General features: G+C 48.1%; 1 protein-coding gene across 9 annotated transcripts in view; it reads right to left on the bottom strand.

Moving 5' to 3' along the window:
- LOC144169668 (calcitonin gene-related peptide type 1 receptor-like) overlaps positions 1–19,891 on the bottom strand; it is a 527,733-nt gene that overhangs the window by 31,912 nt on the left and 475,930 nt on the right. For all 9 annotated transcript variants that reach the window (XR_013322493.1, XM_077698942.1, XM_077698941.1 and 6 more), the window contains 5 exons: positions 18,740–18,834; positions 13,925–14,016; positions 13,435–13,579; positions 9,325–9,475; positions 641–701 (listed from right to left, as the gene is read on the bottom strand). Coding sequence is in view for 8 of the 9 variants with exons in the window: in XM_077698942.1 (XP_077555068.1) it covers positions 641–701; positions 9,325–9,475; positions 13,435–13,579; positions 13,925–14,016; positions 18,740–18,834 (544 nt within the window). In the remaining variant the exon portion in view is untranslated. The remainder of the gene's footprint in view (positions 1–640; positions 702–9,324; positions 9,476–13,434; positions 13,580–13,924; positions 14,017–18,739; positions 18,835–19,891) is intronic.

The raw sequence follows: 19,891 nt of genomic DNA, 5'->3' as shown, positions 1-19,891 counted from the left end.
TACCAATAACCACAAACTACTGAGACCTATTACTGAAAACACAGCGGTGCGCTTCCACGCACTTCCGGTTTCTATATTCTATCGCATGTTAGGGGAGAAACACCACTTCAACCTCGCATGATTATGCCTTGGCTCTGCAACAGGAAATCTCCACCGGAATGGCACCGCTGTGTGGCAGTCGACACACGAACCATCATTCAGCCAATTATAGCGCATTTGTACTCGGGGGGATGCGGTGAGAAAGCACAAAAACAAATTCCGCGAGCTTTTGTTCCATTGACGCCGCTTGCGAGGCGAAGAGGAAACCATTTGCGCACATGACGCAGTTCCCGTTTCCACCCTGTGTGCCAAGTGGGCTCCGAAGGTGCGGCCCGTTCCAGTTGAGCTCTACAGCAACCCTGTCACCGCCCCCTAACCAACTGACTTCACCGTTGGCGACATTCACAGCGACACGTGCCACCTGCTGTGTACCACGTGGCACTACGGGTCAGGATCAAGCCCATCCAGGTCGGCGGCAAGGTCGAGTGTAAAGCAGCTACAACAACAGCATAAAAACGTTCCCAAAGAAGCGAAACAGCTGTTGTCCAAGTAAGAAACCTCAACAACAAGCACAAGAAGATTTCAGGTAAAGCCAACTTACGGGTGTCCCATCCTCATGGCTCGAAGCGCCGCGCTGATGGTGACGAAAATAGCAGGGCAACCTGGATGCGAAAGACGCAATGTGTTTGCACGCAACTCTTCCGCTAGACAAGCACAGCCCTCATCTCCGAGCTCATCTAAGCGTTCTCCCCTCGTACGCTCCCCCGCGGATTCTACAACCATCCGCGACGGAATGAAGCGGCAAGAACAAGCAAAGACAACAAGCCTGCCGTCGCGACGGCTTTGTGCCGCGGTCTGCAGGCTGACAAAAATAGGCGGACAAGGCGCCCGCCTATCTGGCAAACAATCTGTCCTCGTCATGAAAAGCTACGGGCGAATTCGTGGCCCGTGGCTACGATTGGACGCCTTCCAGTGAACTGTGGCGAAATACCTGCCGTACCTTGGCCCTCCCTTGATGCGCTTCTGATGGTTTGTTTTGTTAATTTAGGCCTCTCTGTTTTTTTGCAGTCAAGTTGTGTATACGACGTTCTGCAACTAATGACAGCCCGGCAAGTTTATTTAGATTTACCAGGAAAGAGATCGCATTAAAATAACTAAAAAAGAAACCTAAATGCGGTAAAGTCACCTCAGATAAAATTTTATTAATGAAACTATAATGACATTAGGATGGAATGAGGATAACTTGGATTGCTGCAAACATATGAAAAAGCTCAAATAAAGGACAAAAAAAAACACAAGGCTTAGATTTCATACATACTTCAGCTATGAAGGGTGAGGCGCTTCATAGGGATAAGTGTGGTCATAACAAAATATATGACTCTTTATAAACCCAATCACATTAGCTAAGAATAATCTTTCATGCTTAAGGCTTATCTCTTGGGAGGCGCTTTTGGGCGGGCCTTTTAGTTCTGTAGCGTAGGCTTCTTGCGCATCAGTTAGGCTAATTTCGGGTGCTCCTTACTCAAGCTTAGTTGAAACGCCCAGTCCTCTAAAACAACATTGATGTAATGTGACAGTTACGTGCAACGCTACCTGGACAATTCGTGTGTAGAACTATCATACAGGATTCTGCACTAAGGTTATCGATTCGAGCGAAAGCGGTTGTGGTGGACTCGCATAAAGAACGACATTGCAATATTTTAGGACCTCGCTTTATTTTTCGCATAAAAAAGAAAACAAATTAGCTAACCATTACGATACTGCCTAATGCGAAATTTGAGCGCAGCGCGAGCTGCAGTCTTCTCGATGACGGCGCGTGCCTGCTGCCTCTCGGGAAATTATCGCATCACCAGCGAACGCGAGAGAGTTGCTTTATTAGAAGAGAAACGAAAGTCGACTCAGCCGATAACTGCCTCTCGGGTTTAGGGCACCTCAATCAAGACTGAGTCTAGGAGGGGGATAGCCAGGAAAGAGGGCGGACAGAAAAAAGATAGGGGGAATAAGATAACGGTTCACAAGCCGCGCAGCATGGACAGTACTGGCGGCATCACAGCCGGTCCGAGAGTCCCGTGTCCTTTAAAAAGTCCAGCAGGGCTCCGAACGCTTTTTCGCGATTTGATTTGTGACAATCCGGGAACAGCAGGTTTGAGGAGGTGCATGAAGGCAGTCCCAGTTTCGTATACGATGCTCTCAGAGCTGATCAAGCTTGCGAATGATGTGGACACTCGCACAGTGCATGCGCGAGTGTCTCTATTGCAGGACAGTGTGGGCAGGCGGGTGAACTGGCGATGCCAAGCCTGTGACTTCTTTCGGCGCAGTGGTGACAGCCGATTCGCAGACGAAGAAGGAGAGCACGGTCAGCTCGGGTCAGTCCCCTCGAAGGAAGCGCGTGCGATGGCTTGGCCGATGCAACTCGGGAGTCAGGATGCATGGCTTGTAGGTAGGTCCCTTCGGATGAGGTACCGCGCGACGTCTAGGGGCCTGATTGCCTTACTCATCGAAGTGGATGAATGATGCGCTTCTTTTGCCAGGCAATCAGCCTCCTCATTTCCCTTGATGCCTACGTGAGCAGGTAGCCATTGCAGATGAATGCTAAAGCCTCTGGCACTGAGGCTGTGCAGTTTGCTGGCAAGACTTTGTACAGCGAGACAGCTGAGGTGGGCCCGGGCGAGCCTCAGGAGAGCAGCCTTCGAATCTGAGAGGATGGCTACTTTCCGGTTGGTGAGGTTCTGCTCGCACTCCTTCTTAATGATGTCCGCAGCCAAGTGAAGGCCCGCGATTTCTGCCGTTGTGGAGCTGGTGGCCACTGGAGTCGCGCTCTGGCGATCTCTCCTAGCGTCATTGCAAGAGAGCATGTCACGCGTCGCCCCGGGATAGCGCCCTCCCTTTAATGCTTTCGCCAAACTACCATCATCCGCTTTCCTGCTCGCTCTATCTTTGGTGAAGACTCTTTATGGCCTTTTTGTTCTCTTCGTTATCTCGTAGCCCCTCACCGCCGCGTAGCATGTCTCGCGCCACCTCGGCATAGCGACCTCCCCCTCACACTTTCGCCATTCGTTCATCCTCCGCTTTCCTGCTCGCTCTATCTCGCCTATCGCCGGTGCCCCCTTCCTCTCGGTTTACCAAGAGGCCAACGGCAACGCGAAACCACAGGAGTGGGCGCTTTAGAGCTGCGCTCTAAAACGCTAAGCCGTTTGCATCCGTACTGAAATCGCGATGGCATAACATTGAGGGGGGGGGGGTGCCGTTTATAAAGAATACATCGGAGTGTGTTTTGTATTTCAAGATTCCCCTTGCACTGATGCTCCTTTTTTTTAGCTGAAGAATGTTTTCCTCTAGTGTCGTGTCACGAAAAATCTTTCTCCTGTTTTGTTTTCTTCGATCGTTACATCGCCGTACATGCTCCAAGAGTATACGTTGTTGAGGCATAGGGGTAATTAGCGACAGGTAATGAACGAAGAGGTCCAGGAAAAAAAAACGAACTTGGTTAGTTACTCCTTTGACTCGAGTTTTTCACGCCAGTTAGCTAATATACTTCGCTGGTTAGCCTACCCCGGAAAAAGCGCCGGTTGCTTCACATATATCAACTAAAAAACAAGAAAGACCAAAAGAAAAAGTTAGAAAGGATTTGATAGAGTAAGGGAGAAAGAAATAAGCTCACTCGAAGCCTGAGTTACGAATACCGCGGCCTTGGCTTAATCGCATACGACGGTCTCAGTTCGTTTGGCAACTAACCCATCAATCATCTACTGAGATAAGTGTATTGGATTTTTCAACGTGAAGCTGTGCTAAAAAATAAAATAAAGATAACCAAACGCAGCATTCAGCCCAAGTGAAGCTCCATTCTTTCTCCTTTATTTTCCGGCTGGTATCAAACCACTCACACACGAAAAATGCCAAAAGCTAGTTAGGTTTTTTTGGCAAACGTATTAGGTCACTCATGGCTTTTTCGTAGTTTATTCTGCAACAAAGCGAAGTGGTAGTCCGGGTTAGAAATTTTCTTTAAAGCAGCACTTTTTCCGTCTCATTAGTAATTTTAAGGGCATATCTGTTTCTGCAGTCCATCTTAAAGGAACCCTGGGAACCGCACAAAACTTTCCTTATCAGAAGGCAAGGTAATCATAACTTACAATAATTTTAGATCGAAACAATGTTTCTATCGCACGGAAATCTTATGCAAAAAAACGTATTCAAGAGCACCAGTTTTTTTAACAGTCTTATGAAGCGCCAAAAAAGGTCTTGTGACGTACTTGACAAAGAAGACAAAGAACAGATGGTCATTACGCTGTTTTGATGCTAAAGAATACGTGCTGCCTTCAGAACCTCAAATTTAGCAACAGCTGGACAACTTGAGCCTAACTGTGTTGAAGTTGCCGCTATTTTTTATTATTTCTAAAGCGCACTGCATCCCTAGTGAAAGGTGCTTTCGTGCCACTGCGCTAGGAGAAACGTACAGAGAAGTCGCCACGCTTTTGAAGCAATGTCTTAATGGCCGTCGCCCTGTGGTGACGCCAGGTTTGCCCAAGTGGCAATTTTTGAATACTCGTTGGGCACCTAATTTTGAGTGTGGTGATTTGGCTCTTTTCTGGCTCCTTCGGCCGTTGGGTGTTTTACGTATTTCTGGACTCCTTTGAAATCTTGTGATCAGAAAAATGTATCTTATTCTCAACTTCAACTGGGCACTGGCACATTAAGATGTCGCAGCATAGGTCCTTCCTTCAAATATTTCTGATTCCATTTCAGTCTCCTAGATGGAGCTGAAAGCTGTGGGGATCGCGGCCACCACGTGAACTGTAGTTGGCTATAGCTTTCTCGCATAGAGCCGACACGCAAAACATCCCTTTTTGGTCGGTTTTTCCCCAAGGTGGCGCTCACTTAATGATGCTGTTGGACACGCGTAAGCGGAGCGTGTCTTCTCATCCGTTCGCAACGGGCTCGCTCCCCCCGGAGAGGACAGTTTCCCTGCCCGAAACGGGAATCCGCGCTGCGGCCAGCGCCAGCAGTTTCTCAATTCTAGCGGGAAGTCGCAGGAGGAGGTCGAGGAGGAATAACTGCATTTTGCACTGGTTAGGAAAGGGTGTCGTTTGCTTGAGAAGGGGAGGTGCCCCTATTCCAGGGCCCCTGTAGCTCTGGCTGCACATACTCAGTTGCGCAAGAAGGGCATTTGTTTGAAGGGTGATGTAGGGTAGACGGCGTGGAGCCTTCCTAGGTGCGGTAAGGTGTTTGTTTGTAGTGTAGTTAACGCCAGAATGTCGCTTCTTCTCTCGTTAAGGATTTGTGCGGAGGAGGAAAGGCTTGTCGGGTGAGTCATTGGTGCTGTAGAATTGCGTTGTATTGCAGCATTATGAGCTCCGGGTAATAATCCTCCAGTGGCGACCGGGAGGCATGGGCTCGGGCGACAGCGTTAGCTCGCTGATTGCCACGAAGAGAGTCGTGCCCAGGAGTCCATACTATTGTAACATTTGGGAGATGTTCTGGCGCCTTGCTGGCGAGAATGCGGTGCGCTATAGAAGAGACCCTGCCCCTTGCATAGCTCCGTCCGGCGGCCTGGGAGTCGGTGATGACGCGTACGTGTTTTTGGCATGACGCGCTGGATACTATGGCAATGGTTATAGCTGTTATAGCTGCCTCCTCTGCCTCCTTTGGGCTGGTTGTGTTGACGGAGTCGTACGAGAAGGGAGGCTCTCCCGGGACGAGGCTTCCGTCTTGAAAGCCAAGTATGAGGACGAAAGCCCGGTATGTGCGGCGGGGACTGCGCGTCAATACCGCCCGCATATGCCGGTACCCCTCTGCTCCGGTATTCCATTTGTGATTCAAATCATCTCGATCTCTGAAGTGCTGTTAAATGCATTGCTCCCGCGTTATTGTCTGGCCTACAGTTAGACTGTATGCTGTATACATATTGCGCATGTAATAAAGGCTGCCCCTGATGCTTAACCATGTCGCCTCCTGCCTTCTTTGTATGCTTCTCTGAACAAAGGACCCGCCGCAGTCGGTGCAAGGACGGAGTTCTTGCTGAGCGCGGATGACTGCAGGTTGAGATGAACTAATGTGAATATCTCGATTTCTCGAAAAGACGCTATAAACATCCCTTCGGTAAGATGGCAGTTATTAGGCAAGGATGAGGCTACGGCCTCAGGAGTCAGCGTTGCTCAAAACTCCCCCAATAGAAATGGCGGAGAAAAAGATCAAATCCCATTTCTTAAGAGAGAGATGGTTAAAACGCGAAGCTTTTTCCATGCAAACTTAGTCAAACCAAATTCCAAAATTCACACTCTGAAAGTCCAAAATCCAAACTGCCTAAGTCCTAAGCCAAAGTCCCCTTAAATTCAGCCAAGGTACAAAGTCAATGCCCGCGCAACTAAACGAAAAGAAATGCTGAGCTACCCGAGCACGACGTTGAAATGTTCATCATAACTAGCGATTTTTTTTAAAAAAAGCGAGTGCGTCTTCCAGTGCTATCGTGTTTTTTGCGTAAAGACCTCCCAATGTCTACGTGCGTGGCATGAGCGATGCGCCTTTGTGGAAACCCGTTGTGCAAAGGTGGCTTTCGTGCAGTACGTTGTAGCGTGACTACATCGCCATCAGCAAGGCATGGAAACACTGGCTTTAATACCCTGTGCGAATGGCGCAATCGTATAAAAGTCGGCTTCATAAAACGGGGGACACAGGTTCGATTTCGACGACGGGGAGGCGCTTCTCTCTTCAGCCACTTGGTTTTAGCTGTGGAGTACCTCAGGACCGCACAATGTCCGTTCGCGTCCGTGCGGATAGCATTTACAATCGCACAAAATCACACAGACACCGGTAGGATTCGAGCCTGTGTCTGGTAGACCAGACAGAGTTAGTGTCAGTCGTCTTACCCATTGGGCTACGACCGCGAGTAAGCCCCCGAGAGTTAAAAGGCTTACTCCCCCGCCTGTAACAGTGCGGAGTACCTTAGGACGCCCACATGGCCGTCCGCGTCCATCCGTGGGCACACCACCATAAAGCGAAAATCAAGCGAAATTAGATTTGAGCCGTGAGTTGCAGTTTCATTTAGGGAGTAATCAAGGTGCAACTCAAGGCTCAAATTGAATGATGGTCGGGGCGCAAATCGGATGTCACTCGGGGCGCAACTTGGATGTCATTTCGAGTCCCCGTACTCCGCACACTTGCCATCATCCACGGAGTGGAGATGCTGCCATTTTTTTTTATTTGGAACACGATCACGAGCTTGATGCGCCTTTGAGGTAACCCATTGTGTAAATGTGGCTTTCCTGGCGTGCGCTTTGGCGCAACTACATCGCCATCAGTGAGGTGATAGAAAGCTTCGCTTTAAAAGTGAGAGAAAATGTCTTCAACTGAGCTTCCAGTGCTCAATGATTTCTGTTTTCTTTTGCGTGAATTTATAGTTAAAGTTATTCGTGGCATCGTATTGATTCAGATCGAATACCATAGTTTTCAGTCATTCAACATATAATTTAGATTAATCGTCATTCTCATACGTGTGACCTCTTCTTTATTCTTGTAAACGTCCCTTGCTTACGGCATTTTACAGAAAATAACTGTTTTTGCTTTCTTTATAAATAATAATTAACAACTGCTACTTTATCACACGATAGGTACTGCAGAATAGCCCCTGAATAACATTCTTGATCCACTCTGAGGGCTTTCAAAATTAGGCTCCTTTTCTGCTTCTGATTGCACGGTTTAACGCACCGACGCAGCGCAGGCGATGAGGCGCGCCGTAGTGGAGGGCTCCGGATTAATTTTGACCACCTGGGGATCTTTAACGTGCGCCGAAATCTCGTACACACGGGCGTTTTTGCTTTTCGCCTCCATCAGAAAAGCGACCGCCGCGCCCGGGAATCGAACCCGCAACCTTGTGCTCAGCAGCGCAACGCCTTAGCCACTGAGCCACCGCGGCGGGTTAGGCTCCTTTTCTCCGAGAAGACCACAGCAAGAAAACTAACTAGCGTTGCCTTGCCAAAAGTGGCGATATTTCTGGCTCATAACTAAGCTTTCAGTTGAATGTGGTCACTTTTCTGGTTGCTTTCGGCCATTTCCAGCGTCTTTTTTTCGGAACGCCTCTCCACCCTACAACCGCGTACCATACCTCAGTTATAACCGTACCTCGTACCGCTGCCACCCTACTTTCGATTCTCTGAATTATCCAGTATAAAAGAAAAGGTGGTGTGCGTGAAACTTGACATATTTGCTACTCCGGCACTACTACCGTTCGAATGAAACAAAGTTGTGTGCTGTCGTCATGCTTCTTCAGCAGCGGCTGCATAGATTGCCTATAAAAAGTTCCAAAGTTAATCCTTCAGTTATGTTGCCCTCCACACAGTCACGGATCTTAGAAAGCAGTAATACCAAGCCTGAATTGCCATATTCGCTATCAAAAGAAGTCAGTGTAGACGTGGTTGAGTTCTAGAACTTAATGTCATTGTTTTTTCAAAGCACTGTGCTGGTCTTCATCAATCAACAGAAAAATACAACTGTCTCGTTTCAGCCAAACCCTTTTTTGGCCTCTCTTATAATGGTGTTGCTCGCAGCGTTTCATATCGAGCCGTTAAGGTGACAGGTTGTGTTCAGGCTGCTTAAAAGGTGCTCTTTTTTTTTTGGTGATAAACTTTTATTACGCAATCTTTTACGGTTTTGGCTTAGCAATAAATATATCGTACACTTCGGAGTGTGCCCCGCCGGCCGAAACACAATTCCCACTATTGTTTTCCTGTTTTTGTTTAACCATGAACCCAAGTTTACAGACTGACCTTTAATATAAGAACTTCGGCCAGCACACCCATGCTCAATGAACAAGCTACATGTCTACAGCTCAAAAACAGAGACAAGGACAAGAAGGAACACGGATGCACCGCTGACTTTTGTCAAACGACTAGCTAGAACTTCAACCTTTCCTTTGCTAAAGGACTTCGAGCGGAGGTATTTGCGGAAGTAGAAGTACCCAATACTCTCCGTTGCCTTAAACATGGAGCGTGCTAACCCAGGTGAGAACCCCACGTCCATTTACGTACCAAAGTATTTCCCCACATTTCGAGATTGTGCTCTGGCATATGTCATTTTTTAGTGTATTTCGTGAACAAAATCACCAAGCACTGGTTTTACGTCTAAATTAGAGTCGAATGCTCATTGATTTGCTAGCTAAAAGCTAGCTAAGCGACCGCAAGCACATAACTGACCACCGATTCTTATACTCGCAATGGTAAATACGCTGGTGTAAGGAAATGCAGAAAGTGGGAAAGCCTCCCCGCAGACCGGAAGTGATAAACAGCTTCTCACCCCATCCGACGACGTAGAAGACGAGCAGCGACTTCTGCTCCGCGAAGGCCGACGCGATCAGCTTGTGGAGGTAGAAGCCCTCGCAGAACATCCACGCGTACTGGCACAGCCGGAAGTAGCGGGAGAAGGTGTACAGTACCTTGCACAGGTCCTGCAGGTATTTAGAAGGGGGAAAAGACGTGAATAAACATGTTTCCCGACCCCACAGAAGGCTCTTAGTAAAACATCTATACGTTTTGAAGTAAATGTTCGCATTCACAAATCATGCAATGAAGCAAGGCGCGAATAAGCTAAACCAAAACTAGATGTCTACGAGACGATCGTTTTTTTTTAGCTTCAACGCAGCCACTGGTAGGACTACGTGCATGTTACAATCAACATTTTTGATAGCCCGTCCAAATTGATCTTGCTTGTTCTGTTTAACGGTTTTATCTCATTGATTTTCCCTGTGCCTATCACCCTTGTCCCCTGTCCGGGCGGCACCTTTCCCTTCTCTGGCCAATAGTACGCGCACAACTCCTTGCCGACAACCATTACCCCCCCCCCACCCCACCCCCCCTCCCCTTCCCCTCTAAGAAGAAAAAATGGTTCACGTATCCAAAATATAAGAAATGTGGCGTACAGGTTTTTCTGGTATGTCCTGGAGTAGCAACACTCCCGGTAGGTTGGCCTCGCAACAGCACTCTATAGCGCCCAGTAAATGCGGCCAAGAGTGCAAATTCGGTGAATAATGAGGCCTGGCATTCTAGATGATCAAAAATATCCTGCAGGAACTCCTTTAGGAGTTATCTAACGGTGCGTAGCATTTTCGAGTAATCGCCTAGCGTGTGTCGTCATATGTGGCGGCGTTTAATGAAATGGTGAGAAACACCGCCGAAGAATCGTCAGAACAGAGAAACGTGGTTATAACGCCTAAACGTTAATTTTGCAAACACGAGGGAACAAAGAAATTGCGAGTGATGGTAGCAATGTTAACGCGTCGTCGAAACTTCAAGGAAAACTAGGCAGGATTTAAATGGGCAGAAAATTGTGTAAATTAGCCAAGTGCGTCATTTTATTAACCGCGGTACTGTTATTGCTAGCCGTAATGTGGGCGGTGCCATAAGAAATCCCCGGCTCATAGTTACTCCCGCCGTGTACCGCGCGCGTGAGCACGCGTTTACAACGTGCGCCAGGCGTCGTCCAGGCTTGCATGTGGCGCTCGCAAAAAATAACCAAGAAAACAGTTCACCTGCGTCCGTGCCTCAAGGCGGAGCACAAGACAGCTCGCTCTATGGACGCCCATTTCGCGAAGACCGTTGCCGCCGGTTCTTGCGCGAGCTGACGCGTTCCACTTTGGGAGAATTGTGAAAGCCTACGGACAAAATCATCCGGGCAGGCTAGTCATGCATGAGGAAGACGACGATATAGATGCATATGGCGATGAGCGATGACTACGGCTACCACAGTGAAAAGCGACGACGGAACATGCAAATAAACAACTTCAAACCTAATGCAATGCGTGGTGGTGTGTCCTTCAGTGCTTACGTTGAAAAAGAATCCACCAGTTTCGCTGTGGCTCAAGCCTTGCGCAACTTAGTGAAAGCTTCGCTAATTCTGTTATATTATATGCAGTGTCTTTTGTTTTGCGGTTCTTGTGTTTCTTGGGTCTTATTTTGGATCGTCAAGAAATGCTTCGCGTAGCGTGTCGGAGTGATTTGACTGCGCTTTGGTGTCGTTGGAAGGAAAGTACACTATGTCGCGGATTAACCCGATCTTGCATATTCGTCTTTGAGGAACTACTGTCTGAAGTAGTTGTCGCGAGGATGCCCTCGCTGCTGTTTGTGATGGCTGGCATGTGAAAGTTGTAAACGTTGGTATTCTTCGTCAAGGGCGCGTACAGCCTCAAGTTGTTCGTCACCTAAGCCACCGTTCACATATCTGTTTTTCACCCCGTCACGTCACCGTCACGTCACCATCTTCCGTCGTGGGCGACGCTTTCTCAAGCGATTTCTCGCCACGCTGCGATGGCGACAGGAGGACGAGTTCTACGTTTCCGTTCCGTGAACGTGACGGGACCACGCCCCGCGGTAAACCAGCCAACCAGAAAACAAATTTTCACGGCTAAGTTTAGCGAAAAGTGAACACACGTAAAAATCTAAGCCATTTTCTTCACTTTTCAGATTAAGCACGCTCGATTCTAGGCTAAACTGATCACCAGGCAGACGACCCTGTACTCTGGCGGAGAGCTCCAGTACGAACGCTGCTCCGTTTACGCCTCCGTCGCGGTTTTTTGACGTGACGGTGCCGTGACGGAGAAGGTGACGGCAGTGTGAATGAGGCCTAACTGAGCTCTTCGTGCCGTGTGACGGTCGGTATTTTGCGATTGTGCGACTCGTGCTTCGTCGTCATCCATGCGAGCTCTTTGGTCACGACGGCGTTGTATTTGGTCACGACCATGCGCGTGCATTTGCCGCGTCTGTTCTGCATTGCGGCTTTAACCGTGCCGCATCTGTCTGGCTGCATTAGGAAGCCGTCGTTCCTCTTCTTTCGTTCCGTCGTTGTTGGTAGAAGCCGCGAGACTTTATGTTCCTTCAGATTTTTTACGTTCAGAGCCCTCTAGGGTATCGCCTTGTCGTCTTAGCTCGTTCGCTATCACGCTTTCTAGACACCGCAGCAATTAGGCGGCGTAGAGGCGTAACGGACCAAACCAGAGGCTTAACTAGAGACCGAAACTTTAGGCAACATGACTATTTTTTTGCTTGAGTCCGCATCAAACCTATTTGACAGATAACCATGAAGTAAGGGAAATAAAACACTTTAAGCAATACTTTATTGTGCCTGTAAGTGCCTATTTTGAGGTTTGTGTGACAGCTCTCTTTATACCTTTCTCTCTCTCTCTCTCTCTCTCTCTCTGTCTCTCTCTCTCTCTCTCTTTCTGCTTTATCCTATCACTCCCCCTCTACTTCCCTTCCCCTGCACTGGGTTGTATGCAGGTGAGTTCCCTGCCGAGCTCAAAATATCCCCAGGGAATTTCCTTTCCTTTTCCCGTCGTAACCCCGCCCCCCTAAGTATGCTTTTTTGAGGTTATACATTCCTTTAGCCGCCGAACAAGTTCCGTAGAGTTCGAAACCATGAACGGGTCGATGACTGTCGATGACTCTAAGTGCTTCTGCAGGTAGCCAGACACCGCGTGCTGCCACGTGCAGTGTTCAGATACAATGATTCTGAATTGTATCTCTGGCTTGTGCGTCTTTGCCGGAAGAAATGCTTCCAACGAATGGCCAGGTGCCTTTTTAACGTCCGACAGGAATCTTGTTCGGTTATACTGCTTTAGTAATTGCACATCTGGGGATTTGAGTCTTGTGGCTTTGTCGAGAATTTCCATTAAGTTGTTATGTATCGCGGTTTCTCCCTTCTCCTGGAACTTTCTTTCCCGTAGAACGACAAAGTGCCCTTCTCCGATACCAACAGGCGCCGCTCCTCGTTGGCAAGATATTTTGATTGGTTTTTTCCCTCTTACGCAGGTTTCTTCCTCTTCTTGGTGCAGTCATAGACCGAGCAACCGCACTAACGCACTTCCCAGCGCACCTCGCCCTGCGCTCATACGGCGCCTGTCGTGTGATAGTCGTCGACATCGCCAGTCTTTCTAGTACCTTCGGTGGGCCCCCGTTCCAGCAGGGTTTTGTGGTCTTCCGGTATTTGCACGTCCCCAGTGATCATTTGGTCCCCGCTTGTGTTCCTCTTCTTTTTCATAGGCACAGTCGGGCACACGTTGTCCCACAAAAAAAAGAAATTAGGCTACTCCTATAAATTACTTGTTCCCTGAATCAAAATCAGCTAGTCTTCGCAATGTCCTGTATTACTTGTGCCTATTTCTGTGTCCTCGTGCACGTTATTACCGCGCAGTTATATTACGAATCAGTACCAACTCGCCAAATTCCCTGTACTCCTTGCAATGGGGTTAAAATGATCCGATCCTCACGAGGTACTCCAAATATTCGCTAGCCCAAGGTAGTTTATCTTGCAGTTCTCGCATAGAGAACGGCTTGAACAAACATCGTGTAAGTACGCTTCCATCATTATGGCGAAGATACAAAGGGTGGAAGCAGGAAGCGGTGCCATAAATACCGGGTTCTGGTTGACGCGTATGTTCTTCTCCTCGTTAACGTGGTCGAGGATGAACACCGAGTCGACCAGGATGACGCTGATGTCGTACAGCACCATGGCCACGCAGAAGTTCTTGTGGAGGGAGATGCGGTGGACCTGCAGTTGCCTGCACGAAAAGAACGGCGAAAGGAAAATTTTATGTGCTGTTTGAAAGCTAAAATTGAGCTCCGGGTGCACGTCACTTACTACGTGAGCGGCTGTAAGGGGGCTGAAAACGACCCGGCTACTTTTTTTGAATTCCAAGAACATCAACACCAAAAAAATCCAATTAGATTTCAGCAATTTTTAATGATACGGTAATGTAAACACTCAGAGAAAATCACACGAGGTCGAATTGTTTCTGTGGACTAATCCCTCATTGTCAAACAACTCGCTTATGCTTTTATTTTTTATAATTTGCAATTCTTGCGTTGTTTTTTAAGCGGGTATGAATGAGGAAAAGGCTACCCACTTGTAGACGGAGAAGATGACTATGGCGGGCACGAGCACGACGACGGAGAGCGAATGAAGCACGATGGAGAAGATGGTCATGGAGCGGTGGTACTGCACATAAAACAGCAGAGAGAGGCACATTCGAGTGAACAGAAACAACACGAAACTGCGGTTTAGTTGTACAGAAAGGACCTGTGTCAACCTGTGGTTGTGTCACCTGAGCCTACATCATATGTTTAGCTCAGGTCCTCCCTGTTCTCTTCCCTTTCCCCAACTGTCGCTAACTGCTCCCCATCCCCTAGACTTTCCTCTCATCCGATCTCCTCTTTCCTTCCTCTTTCCTTCGCTCATATCCTCCCTACCCCTACTATTTTCTCTCATGTTCTCCATCCATCCACTCCATTCCTTCTCTTCATCCCTCCCCCCTCATCCCCATTCCCATGCACCTTCTTTCCTCCCAACGCCATCGATTCCCATCCGCTGAGCTTTTTGCGCCTTCTCTCCAGCCTCGGTTCACATCTCTCTGCATCCCACTCTCCCTCATCCCCTGCCTTCCGCCACACCACTTCTTTCTCCCTTTTCCTGCTCCATGCCCACCCTATCGCCCATACTCTCTTCTTTCTATTACCCTCCTTTCCACACCCATCATGTTCTTCCACTCAACCACCCTCCTTCGCCAACACTTCACCATTTTCTGATGATCTTAGCCTCCCTGTCTCTGTCCCGTTATGCACTTCTAATCCTCCTCTCTCTTCTCTCTCTCTCTCTTATCTATTGACCTCCTCGCTCTATCCCACTTTTTCTCCTCCCAATTCCCTACACCTCTCTTCTCGCGAATACTCGGCGTCGTCATCACCGTAATTTATTTATTTGACCCAGAATGTCATCCTGAATGTTTTTTGTCACACCAGCCTCACCAACTACGTACCCCACTGTAAGCATGCTGAGCAGTAACATTTTTAGTTGATTAGAGTGCCAAAGGCAGATATACAGACCAGATTTGCGTGTTCAGGTAGACAGAGAAAGATTATCGTCTGTAATAAGCTACTAAGCAACAAAATGCACTCATACGAACTCAACAGCTGGCTTCCCACTTTCGACTGACGCCGCGGTTCACTGACTTCCGCAATCGGCTGACCCAGCAAGTTAAATTTGCGCACCTGGCTGGTGCCGACAAAACAGGTGTAAACTAGAATAGTTTTGTGGGCTTGTCTCCGAAACACATGACGCTTTAAATTCACAACGTCTTTGCTCGCGGCGATAAAGGCCTGCAGAGGGAAGAAACGTAGCCAGCGGAAACCAACACGTGTCGGAGGCGAACGTCACCAGAGCCTCTTGTAAAAGCACCGCAGCTCTTGAAATTGATTTGTTACGAACAAACTGCGCTCGTGGTTTTTGCCTGGAGGTTCCCTCCAGGCAAAAACCACGAGCGGATACAGGCGAGCTCAGGTTGTCCAATTCCAGCGCGTTCCACCGCCCGAAGCCAGAAAGAGGCCGTGGAAACAGCTTTTCCCGACATGGAGTTACAACACGGTGAAACGAACGCCATATTTGGTTTTAGTATAGTTTGATCAGCAATTATACTTAGGTTCAGGTTTCAGGGCACTGACTCGCTGCCCTCCCCTCCCCCCGCCACGCCGCAGTCCCCTCACCCTGACACATTTCTGTGCAGTAGGCGGGTAATTTCAAATGCGCCCTTTGCTGTGAATAATGATATGCGCACTTATTTTTATAAAGCCTGTGTTTTGCCTCAAAATATTTAGATCAGCACTCCTTTACTCGTAACTCGTACTTTTCAAACCAGTGACTTTGCAGCGTACTTGCGGGTTCTTTGATGTGATATCTCCCGCGCGTAACGTGACTGTACATGTTGGTTACGGAGGCGCGTATGGGGACGTGGAGGGCACGTTATAAGTTGCGCCAACTGTCACTGCTGGCTTTGCTTTGAAGTTGGGTTTTGTCGCAAAGTAGGGTTCGCCGTAATGCAACCCTGGCATTACTCCGTGCTCAAGGCGAAATTCATACAGCTAAGCACGCACTGCTTAATTAAAGGCGTATTGCGTCAGTCAAGAAAATATACATTTAGCCTAAAGCATTAAAAGCATTGCGCTGACCAACGCACTCCGAAATGGTTTTCCTTGAGGCCCGAAAAGTTGCGCCTGGGACTGTGTGACCGATGTAGCATTTCCAACATTGTCCCGTGGCAAATGCTGCATCGGCCACACAGGCTGGTGCGTAAATGACCGAATGCGTGAGCACCGAACTGCAGCGCAATCAGTTGCGGCATCTGGACAAAGGGCGGATCATTGCCGCCAGTGCAAATGTGTTCCTAAGTTTGTTAACACAATAGTCCTGCGGAGCTTTTGCGCACAAATTGACAGAGAAGTAAATTCAAGGTATACAAAATCAACAACGAGGCGAAGAGATGTATAAGCACCTCGTCACTGGCATTATCAAAGAAGGAACTGAGTTATCTCAACAAGTGGCCATAGTGATGCAATGTGCGCAGAAGCGTGTTTTTGGGGGGCCCGGCGTTTTCATGGTTTAATGTTTCGTACTTTCAGAAGGTGTCTCGCGTTCTTACCGTCCGTATTCTTCTCTGCGTTCCCGTCTTTTTTGGGCTAGAAAACATGCCTCAATTATCCCAGTACCAACTTGCCCGACTTTCTGCGCTAATAAAGGGACCACATTGTAAGCAATGCCAGCTTTCCTACTGCTAGCGAACAAGTGTGTTAGCGAAAATATAGGCGCACAAAAGCAAGCCGTATACGGCCGCGTTACGGAGACCGCAGTAATTCATTTCGGTCCCATTACCTTATACACTCAGTTAAAATTTGTTCCCTCGTGCGCTGTGCTCACGCTGTGTGTTTCCTAGCTTCGCCACACCGACGCTCTCCATGAAGCTGACACTGCGCATGCCTGCTGACACACTCGCGAAACTATGTCATCCGGCCATGGGACTCGGTGGCAGCCGCGACCACGGCCGACTTTAGAGGTAACCATCTCTAAAGACCCATGCTCAGCGATCCCATGGGCAAATTCATTTTTGCTAGGTGTTCTTTTTTTGTTCCTTGCGACGCTACTGCATCGGGTTGCTTTGAAAATTTGATCCTTACTTTGCAGATGATAGCCCTTTTCCGTCTGGCCGCGACACGAGCAAAGTGGCCCGCGGCCCCGGGCCTTCGTATCTTTTGACCATAACTGTGGCTTGGACCAATATTTGTGAACCTTGCGAGCGCTCATACTCCCCTGCCTATGTAGTGTATGTGTTCCTGCGACTGTTTTACCCTCTTAACATGCCTAATGGAGAAGCAAGCCAAGCTCGCTCTTAGGCGACATTTCTCGCTGCAACATTTTTTCGGTTACATTAACATCGTATTTTATGTACCGCTCACCTTGCACTAGGGGTGCATCCTGCGATAGATTCCGCCGCTGAAAAGAAACACCTCTAGAAAGGAATCACGGAGATAGGGAGAAAATCGACAACTGGGTAGTTCTTACGGAGATTGCCGCGCTTAAAATGTGGCTGATTATTTCCACAGAGTCCATAAAGAGAGGTTTTGCTATTACTGTATAGCGCAATGCGTTGCTAGAAGTCATGTTAAGCTACGGAGCAAGAAATATTGAGGAAGCGCAACGGGGCTTGCTCCGGCGGCGCGACAAAGTCACGGTGCCGGGAACGGCACCGACGCGCCCTCTGTCGCGAGGCGCCAAAGGGAAAAAGCTCCACGGTTCACGGTCAGTCAGTGCATAGCCGGCTGCCGTCGTGGGCAGACGACGCCGACGAATCCCTCGCGCGACTGGACTTTCATTGAGGTAGTTTGCGGCGGAAAAAATCTTCGCGTTTCATATATCGTTGTCGTAAGATGAAGGGGGCTTTGATTGTTGTAGAACACAAAACCTGCAATAAAAAAACTTGTAGTTAAGAATCTAGGTATGATTAGCTCCAGTGAATGATGATTCATATCCTGTATGCCATTAGTTTATATTTAGACTGTCCTAACTTCGCAGCCCTGCCTGTGCAACATGAAAAGCGCGTGCAAATCTGAGAAGCCCACGAGAGCGGCGAGAGTGAACCACTCGTTTTAAGCGCGGTACGGCTTGTAGCTATGGCAGTATTTATTAATAACTGCTGCTAAAATGTCCAGCGCTTCTATTTATTTATTTTCCAGAGATAAATCTGGCCATTTTCACAATATATTCGATGATATTACGATTTTTGTGCCTCGCGTCTGTAGAAGAACATGTAAACTATGGCAATGCGCTTGACGCGTCATCTGTTGTGCTGCTCCGCAAGCTGCATTTCCTACCCGCTAGAGAGTGACATTAATAACGCGCCGCGCGCCCGCGCTCTCCCAGCCAAGCGGATTACCCTCCTCAAATACTTCTTCCTCCGTGTGTTAAGCAGTCGCTCCCTCGCAGGCAGAATTCCAACGTTTCTGATTCAATGAAGGACTATTGAAGTGTATAGGGCCGAGAGAAACGCTCGCACAAAGCAAAACTGCGGGAACCCATTTCGCTACATATACCCACCTTTTCGAGTTGAGGTCATTTATAGATATTTGTGTATTCCGCGGATCCCGAAATTAACTGGTTACATGCTGTCGCCTCATGCGTAGTCTTCGCCCTAGCACGAATATAGCAAATGTCTGGACTTCCGTTAGAATAAGTGTTGTCAGAGTTTCCAGCTACGTTCTTCGACCTGATATGCCCCGTTTCTCAGAGTTTCCAGCTATGTTCTTTGACCTGATATGCCCTGTTTCTCCAGCACATTATCGCTAACGTCCCCGGAAGCCGAGGGAGCATATAAGGCGCATCAAAGATAAGCACAAACCTCGAGAGAGCCGCAGTCGTAGATTGTGTATTCCTTGTCATATTCCTGGCTGTAGAACCAGGTGCCGTTCTCCCAGCAGGTCTTCTTTGACATCTCTGCGTGAAAGAATAGAAAAAAAAGCAGCGAAACAATTGTCAGGAAGATGAGTCTAAGGACAGCACCGCTGCAGCATGGAAGGGCGCAGTTTAACTCTGGAAAGGTCATCTCACCCATTTTGCCTTAGTGGCCAATGCGTTGCGCTGCAGAGCACTCACGTGTGTGATTATGCGTTGCTCCGAATATTCTTCCGCGTCGGCGCGTTAAGCATCACAATCAATCAATCAATCAATCAATCAATCAATCAATCAATCAATCAATCAATCAATCAATCAATCAATCAATCAATCAATCAATCAATCAATCAATCAATCAATCAATCAATCAACTGAATATTCTTCCATTTATTAACTACCAGAAAAAAAGTGCAGGACACAGAAATTCATGCAGAAGTTCAGTGACGACGGTCCCGCCGCTGTGGCTCAGTGGGTAAGGCGTTGCGCTGCTGAGCACAAGGTCGCGGGTTCGATAAGCCGCCACGGCAGCCGCTTTTCTGGTGGAGGCGAAAAGTAAAAACGCCCGTGTGTTCGAAATTTCGGCGCACGTTAAAGATGCCCAGATGGTCAAAATTAATCCGGAGCCCTCCACTATGGCGCGCCTCATCGCCTGCGTTGCGTCGGCGCGTTAAACCCTGCAATCAATCAATCAATCAATCAATCAATCAATCAATCAATCAATCAATCAATCAATCAATCAATCAATCAATCAATCAATCAATCAATCAATCAATCAATTCAGTAATGACTGTTTTGCGCATAGAAAATTTTGCCCAGTGAATCTTCATTACCAGCCACCAGTTTTCATTTCTGCGTAGCCACAGGCTGCTGTAATCGCCGCTGCTGTTTGATATATGTTTATTTGTGCGCCGTAAAAGACGAGGTGAGAGAGAGGCATCTGCGTGTTACTACCTCTTGTCAACAAAAACAAAGGCGAAGTTTGTATTCCATACCGCAAGATACACGTTCACACATAGGAACGAGCAAAAGCGGAGTGAGGACCGACATATATGATGATACGACTTTTTTGAGCGCAACTGGCAACAAAAGTCTGCAGTTT

Source organism: Haemaphysalis longicornis, unplaced genomic scaffold (genome assembly GCF_048455015.1).
Source record: "Haemaphysalis longicornis isolate Haplotype H1 unplaced genomic scaffold, Haemaphysalis longicornis Haplotype H1 scaffold_2, whole genome shotgun sequence".
Lineage (NCBI taxonomy): Eukaryota > Metazoa > Arthropoda > Arachnida > Ixodida > Ixodidae > Haemaphysalis > Haemaphysalis longicornis.
This window is presented reverse-complemented; position numbering and strand designations above follow the sequence as displayed.